This window comes from Piliocolobus tephrosceles, chromosome 10 (assembly GCF_002776525.5).
Source record: "Piliocolobus tephrosceles isolate RC106 chromosome 10, ASM277652v3, whole genome shotgun sequence".
Classification (NCBI taxonomy): Eukaryota; Metazoa; Chordata; class Mammalia; order Primates; family Cercopithecidae; genus Piliocolobus; species Piliocolobus tephrosceles.
The window spans coordinates 129,662,890-129,670,822 of record NC_045443.1 but is presented as its reverse complement, the minus strand read 5'-3'; the positions used below and the strand labels follow the sequence as shown (position 1 = coordinate 129,670,822).

General features: G+C 48.5%; 1 protein-coding gene across 2 annotated transcripts in view; it reads right to left on the bottom strand.

Moving 5' to 3' along the window:
* Positions 1-7,933, bottom strand: part of LOC111529844 (putative EP400-like protein) — a 34,517-nt gene continuing 26,584 nt past the window's right edge. Inside the window, exons 6-7 of one of the 2 annotated variants that reach the window (XM_026449536.1) lie at positions 3,392-3,479; positions 909-1,042 (exon numbers count right to left, since the gene is read on the bottom strand). In XM_026449536.1, the coding sequence (XP_026305321.1) occupies positions 3,443-3,479 (37 nt within the window). In that variant the 3' untranslated portion in view covers positions 909-1,042; positions 3,392-3,442. Of the gene's footprint in view, positions 1,043-3,391; positions 3,480-7,933 lie in introns of both variants that reach the window. The other variant, XM_023196859.2, reaches the window with a different exon arrangement.

The following is a 7,933-nucleotide window of genomic DNA, read 5'->3' as shown; positions in this document are numbered from 1 at the left end:
CATCCGGCTAATTTTTGTATGTTTTGTAGAGACGGCATTTCTGCATGTTGGCCAGGCTGGTCTCGAACTCCTGACCTCAGGTGATCCACTCGCCTCGGCCTCCCAAAGTGCTGGGATTCCAGGCTGAGCCGCCGCACCCTTCCAGCACAGGTTTTTAAAAAATCATTTTTACAGTAGTTGTTCCAGTCCTAAAAATAGCCAATATAAAAGATTTGATTTTACATTTTACAAGCAAAAGAAAAAAAATAGCAATCTGTAGAATCTAGGCAACGGCTAAACTATCAAGCTGGCCCCACCATTCCTTTCCAGGGCCATGGTCTTGAACGGACCTCCTTCCTCAGCGGCAGGTGAGGGCAGCCAATGCCACGGCCTGTGATTGGAGGATGCCTGCCTCTCTGCTGCCCTGTGATTGGAGGGCCCCGGCCTGTGACTGGAGGGCGCCCGCCTCTGTGCTGACCTGTGATTGGAGGGTTCCCGCCCCTGGGCGCGCTTTTCCTCCTCTGGTGATCGCACACCTCGCCTCACAGCCCCCACGCTGGGAGAAGGCGATGGCCGTGCCCTCTGCTCTGGGGCTCGGTACTCCTGGATGGTGACTCCCCAGGCCTGCCGAGGCCCGGCCCACCTGCCCTCCCCCAGCTGCAAAGCTCCTGGCTCACACCCTGCCCAGCAGCTGCAGCCTGAAGGCCTTGACGACCACCTGCCTGGCGGCGTGCACATGGCGCGGCCTCGGCCACCAACCCTCCTCGAGAGGGCGCGGTCAGAAGCGCCCACTCTGTTGCAGCAGCGGCGCGGCTTCTCCACCTCAGCACCATCTGCAAGGTGACTCTGCCTGAGGACACGGGACCACCTTCCCTGACCACCTTCTGTCCCCAGGGCAGAGCGGAGCGCGGGGCACGCCAGGCCCTGCCGTCCTCAGGGAGGCACAGACACAGGCGACCTGACGGGAGTGGGCGCTCTGAGGACCAGGGAGAGCAAACAGGGCGGCGCAGGGCGGGCACAGGGTCGGCAAAGGGCTCTCCGAGGCGGGCCGTGGAGCCAAGACCTGAATAAAGAGAAGGGAGCAGTCGGGAGCTGGTCCGGGCAAAGGCAGCGGGTGGCGGTCACGCGTCTCTGCGTGCTCGGGCCTCGCCACTCGCGAGTTTCTATAAATATCTGCTGAAGGAGCGCATGGATGTGACTCATCATCACGGACCAGTTTCCCGGGTCTCTAGGCACAGACTGATACGCACGTACGTATACATATTCAGATACTGGTATTTTCTGATGTGTTTTCCTTAAAAACTATGGTGTATTCTATTAGCAATGCAAACTTGCAAAAATTAAAGAAAGACAAAAAACAATAGATGCTGGTGAGGACGTGGAGAACAGGGAACATTGTACACTGTTGGTGGGAGTGTAAATTTAGCATAGCCGCTATGGAAAATGAAACGGAAGTTCTTCCAAAAACTAAAAATACAACTACCGTCCAATCCAGTAGTCCCACTCCTAGGTGTATATCTAAAGGGAAATAAATCATTCTATTGAAGTGATACCTGCGCTCGCATGTTTACTGCAACACAATTCACAACAGCAAAGACACAGAATCAACCTAAGTGCCCATCAACAGACAACTGGATAAGAAGATGTGGTGCATATATACACAATGGAGTAGTATCCAGCCATAAAAAAGAATGAAACTTTGTCCTTCGCAGAAACATGGATGGAAACAGAGGCCATCATCCTAAGTGAAACAACTCGGACAAAGAAAGACAAACACCGCACATTTTCACCCGTAAGCCGGAGCTAACTCACACGTCCACACAGATGTAGAGTGTAGAATGAGAGATAATGGAGGCTTGGAATGGTATAGGGTGAGGGGAGGGTAGATGCTGGGAAATTACTTAGTGGGTATGATTACGTTATTCCGATAACAGATGCACTGAAAGCCCAGACTTCGCCACCACACAGTATGTCCATGCAACAAAACCGCTCCTGTACCCCGTAAGTTTATAGCAAAAAAGTTGGATATGTTAAAAAAAAAATTAAAGCTTGCCATTAAATTTATAGAATGTTAATTTTTTAGTATGGTATTAACTGACATTATGTGCTTACAACATGGTGCTGTGCTAAGCACCTTACAGATATAACAGTGTTAGTCCGCAGAACAGATCTGAGAAGTGTGATTTCACTGTTGCTCCAGTTTTACAGATGAGACAACTAAGATGGGTGAGGTGACGCCACATGGCCACATCCCCAGAGCCAGCAAGGGCAGGGCTGACCACGCTGCAGCCCACACTCGGAGTATCACAGCACGGGCCCCCACAGAGCAAACAACAGTGCGTGTGAAGACAGCCTGAGATCATCATAGAGAAAAAGAGAATGCTTCTACTTGGAAAAAGTTAGGAAAATACATGAAAACTCTTGATAGTTTGGTTTTTAATCACCTGTAGGAGAAACTATGAGTCTGCACAGACACCGCCAGCCCGTGCCCAGTTCTGGGTCAATAAACAGGTGCAAGGGCCCACTCTACCCAGGAACAATCAACAGATGACAAGAGTGTGCGGTAGCTTCAGAGCTTCATTGGCTCCCGGCTCCCACAGCCCACTCCTGTACTAGTACCTGCCAGGTACTTCGGCAGACAGATACTTTGTGCTGTTGGCATTGACTGCTGGAGAGGAACACCTGATGTCACTCCAGGTGCTGTAAACCCATCCCAGGATGGCCCACTTCTAGGTGAGGCCTCTGACATCAAAGGAGAATCTGTGACATCAAATCCAATCACAGCACAGTGAGCCAGGTTCCACCTTCAAAGTTCATGCTACATTATCCCTGGTACAGAACAGGGAAATAGCACAGAATGTGGAAATAGCACAGAACGCATTGCGGGCAGAACATCCTCTCTCTGATCCTCACCAGGAAGGGAGTCAGTCTCAGGCCTGAGTGGGACCAAGCTCTTGAGGCACCCATCTTGCTTTGCTCTGAGTCCATGCCCACTGCCAAGTGGCCTGCTCCCAGGGATCCTGCTATCAAGGGGGGTGGCTGGACAGTGAGTGCAGGGACACTCACGTGCCAGATTCTGATGTGCCTGGCCAGCATGGGGAAGCTCCTGGGCACAGAGCTGAGGCCCAGGCCCTGCCACTCCATGAGTGCCCATGGCCTCCCCAGGCCCGCCTCCCATGCCTCCAGCCCAAGGCTCTAACTGGCCTAAATGATGGCTGAGTGTCAAGTCGCTTTGCTCCAAGCAAGAACTGAGAGGAGACACAGGGGTGACCCCGTGATCCCACAGAAGCCATTTGGTACGTATTTGTTGACTTACTTAAAATGAAAAAAGTTGGAAAATACACTGCTAGAAGGCTAGAACGGTTTCCTTTTTGTTTACAGGCTGACTTCATGCTGGGTGACTGCTACATACCTGTGGGCGCCAGTGTTCACTGCCTCTTAGATGCTTCCATTTTTATGGAATTCACATCTCCAGGTACTGGAGTCCCCATATGTATTTGCTATTAGAAGACAAAAATTATGGGAAATATAAATGTGCGTTAACTTTTATCACACTGATTTTAAAATAAGTATTTCTCCACTGTCTCTTCGATTTCTATGACAAAGAACATGATATCACAGCTTAGAGCTTATTGGCCAATGATCATAAATAAACTCAAAAAACCCTCCATATTAGCCTTTGAATTTGACAGAAACAAAAATACTCTTCTCATCGTTTAGTGCTTTTCTGTGTACCACTTGCTAAAGGCAGCACAACAGAACCAGGCTTCAGAAGTAGTATGTAGGTAAGAAATCTAAGTCACCACTGCTAACCAAAAGTGGAAGCCAGAATTAAATCACCAGAGGTATCTATGTGAAAACTAAATCTAGAGCTTAGAAAAATAGTTGTGTAAACTAAGGCAAAAATGACAATGTCAAAATATTTGTGGAAAGAAATAAAACTCTAAGTCTATAATATGTCTTCACCAAAAAACAGAAGGATTATGTGGATCTGACAACAAAATCTTAATAACTGGAGAATAATGTGAAAAGAAAAATGTCTAAATGTTTACTGAGTAGAAAGCAGACTTAGGTTTTATAAAGTCCACCACACATGAACATGCATTGTACTCTCAACTCTAACTGAAATGAGGACAAAGCCACAGAGGCCCCTGCAGAGGTGTCCCACACACAAGCACCAGAGCTGCTCTAGGTATTGCTTTCCATCTGTTTGCTTGGGAGAAGGTGTAATAAACCTTTCCCCCTACAAGCACAGACCCTCAGGCCTTGCCTTATCATCTGGGGGACTGCGTCCTGCATCTGTGACAGTCACTTCCGGGACCTATCTCCTGGCATAGGTCCCTAGGGACAGCCTCAGAATCAACTCCTCAGAGTGATCTGCAGCATCTGTAAATAGATTGATTGCTATTTTTGGGATATTGGGATATGAAATATGTATTGATCCTCAGGCATTATTATCATATAAAACAACATTTGTTTCAATATCCTTATATATGAGCCCTTCCTTAAGCAGAATGTTAAGTTTCAGAGACCAAAATAGAAGAGAGATTTGGCTAGGCATGGTGGCTCACACCTGTAGTCCCAGCACTTTGGGAGGCCGAGATGGGCAGATCACTTGAGCTCAGGAATTCAAGACCAGCCTGGGCAACATGGTGAAATCCCATCTCTACAAAAAAATACAAAAATTAGCTGGGTGTGGTGGAGCGTGCTGATAGTACCAGCTACTCAGGAGGCTGAGGTGGAAGAATCGTTTTGAGCCCAAAAGAGCAAAGTTGCAGTAAGCTGAGATCACGCCACTGTACTCCAGCCTGGGAGACAGAGCAAGACCCTATCTCAAAAAAGAAAAAAAGAATGGAGATTGAGACAGGTTCACAATTAAAACCAGTGTGCACTATTACTTCAAAGACTGTCAGAATGCTGCAGCAAGCTGAGTTTCAGAAATACCAAAAAAGGTGGGAAAAGATGCTTAAACAAACAACCAGGCTGGACAACATTAACTTTTTTTAATAAAAAGCTGAAAATTTAACTGGGCATGGTGGCTTACAGCTGTAACCCCAGCTAGTTGGGAGGCTGAGGTGGGAGAATCACTTGAGCCCAGGAGTTCTAGACTAGCCTAGGTAACATCGTGAGACCCCATCTCAACTAAAAATTTTTAAAATTAGCTGAGCATGGTTGCGCCTATAGTCACAGCTACTAGGGAGGCCAAGGTGGGAGGACTACTTGAGCCCAGGAGATGGAGGTTGCAGTGAGCCAAGATCGCACTACCGCACTCCAGCCTGGGTGACAGAGCAAGACCCTGTTTAAAAAACAAAACAAAAAATAACAACAAAAAATCCACTTTTGTTTCTTCTTTTTTTTTTGAGACAAGAGTCTCGCTCTGTCACCCAGGCTGGAGTGCGGTGGCATGATCTTGGCTCACTGCAACCTCCGCCTCCCAGGTTCAAGCCATTCTCCTGCTTCAGCTTCCCGAGTAACTTGGATTATAGGCATCTGCCATTTTTGTATTTTTAGTAGAGACGGGGTTTCACCATGTTGGTCAGGCTGGTCTTGAACTCTTGACTTCAAACAATCCACCCACCCCAGCCTCCCAAAGTGCTGGGATTGCAGGCATGGGCCACTGCACCTGGCCCACTTTTGTTTCTTTACCTCATTTAAGGTGTTAAAGGAAATTTGTTTTTTTGAGCCAATATGTTAACACATCATGGAGATACGAGGCTGAGTCAGGCAGACAGCCAGGTTCATCCTCTTAGTGAACAAGGGCAGACCCAGCTCCAGGGGCGCCGGCACAGGGGTTTCAGCCCTGCGTGGGGCGCTGCACATGTGGCCTTGTGTGAAAGCTCAGTTTTTGGTTTCCACTCCCTACTGCTGGCCTCTCCTTGGCAGTCGTCCAGTTGTTTATCCCCTCCTGCTCTTCATACGATGAACAACTGGAGGACTGCTAAGCCTCAGTCTGGGGCCAAGCTGAGCACAGGACAGAGAGTGCCTCTGTCCAGAGTGTCCCCGGAGGGCAACCTCCATGGCACACACAGCACCTAGCCCACCTGCATCTGCATCTCCCTAACCGGCCTGCACGACTGGGTTGAGAAGTAAATGCATGCAGAGCTCCGACTCCGTTGTTGTATTCTTGCCAGAAATGTTCAGCCTAAGTCAAGCAGTGAGAAACGGAACACCCAGGCTGTGATAGCCTCTGCAGAGCAACTGATCTGGGCGCTTCAAAACATCAGTGTTGTGAGAGAAGGAAAAGCAAAAACCCAGGCAGGAACATGCCTTGAGAGGTGTGGATGCCGGCAAGCGTGGCAGGAGGGCTGTAGTCGCATGGGACGTTTTCTTGTTGGGAGATACACAACAAAGGATCCAGGGATAAACAATCATGACTGTGACAACTTTAAAATGTGTGGAGACAGACAGATAGGTAGAACACATACATGCGGCAAAATATTAACAACTGGTGAGTTTCCCATTCACTGTATTGCTCTTTCAACATTTTCAATAATTGAAATTTTTCACAATATGAAATTGGAGAAAAGAGCCAGGTGTGGTGGCTCACGCCTGTAATCCCAGCACTTTGGAGGCTGAGACGGGCAGATCACTTGAGGTCAGGAGCTCGAGACTAGCCTGGCCAACATGGTGAAACCCCCTCTCTACTAAAAATACAAAAATTAGCCAGGCATGGTGGCACGTACCTATAATCCCAGCTACTCGAGAGGCTGAGACATGAGAATCGCTTGAACCCGGGAGGTGGAGGTTGCAGTGAGCCAAGATCATGCCACTACACACCAGCCTGGGTGACAGAGGGAGACTCTGTCTCAAAAGAATACATAAATAAAGAAGTTGGAGAAAAGAAAACTGACACTGCCCACAGCCAGTCTGTCTGGAGAATCACACTGAACTCACCCTGTGTTCTCAACATTAAGAGCATGACATGAGAAGAGTAGGGTACAGCAGCCCTGTGTTTTGTGTGGGTGCTTGCACTTGCTGGGGCCAGGCCAGAGGTGCCAGCCCTGCCGGCCACAGGTGCAGCACACTGGGCCACCCCACAGCCTGCATCCTGCTCCCAGGAACCCATCCATCCCTCCACACTCTTCCTATGGGATTCCACATATGTCACCAATGCCATTTCTTACTCTGAGTTAAAGTTGTTTTTTCAAAGGCTGCCTCCTCCACTAGTCAATTTTGAACCATCAACAGTGCCAGCTGATTAACAGATTAAAACTCTAAATGTCTTTTTTTTTTTTTTTTTTGAGATGGAGTCTTGCTCCTGTTGCCCAGGCTGGAGTGCAGTGGCGCAGTCTTGGCTCACTGCAACCTCCGCCTCCTGGGTTCAAGTGATTCTCTTGCCTCAGCCTCCCAACTAGCTGGGATTACAGGTGCCCGCCACCAGGCCCAGCTAATTTTTCCTTTTTTAGTAGAGATGGGGTTTCACAATGTTGGCCAGGCTGGTCTCAAACTCCTGCCATCAGGTGATCTGCCTGCCTCGGCCTCCCAAAGTGCTGGGATTACAGGTGTGAGCCACCACGCCCGGCCAACTCTGAATGTCTTTAGCCGTATGTACATGCATATTCAGTAATATTTTTCTATTACATTATAAAGCATATAGCACACCTATTAGAGTGGTCACTATAAAAAAAAAGTACAAGCATTGGCAAGGATGTGGAGAAAGAAAACCCTCACTCTTGCTGGTGGGATGTGAAATGGTGCAGCTACTATGAAAATGGCATGGACTTTCCTAAAAGTTAAACACAGAGTTACTGCATGACCCAGCAATTCCACTCTGGGTATATGCCCAAGAGAACTGAAAGCAGGAACTTGAAGAGGTATCTGTACGCCCATCTTCACGGCAGCACCGTTCACAATAGCTGAAATGTGGAAGCAACCCAAGTGTCCACCAAGAGGTGGATCCACACCCACAGTCTGTCCATCCCACGGAGCAGGATTCAGCCTTCCACACCACAGT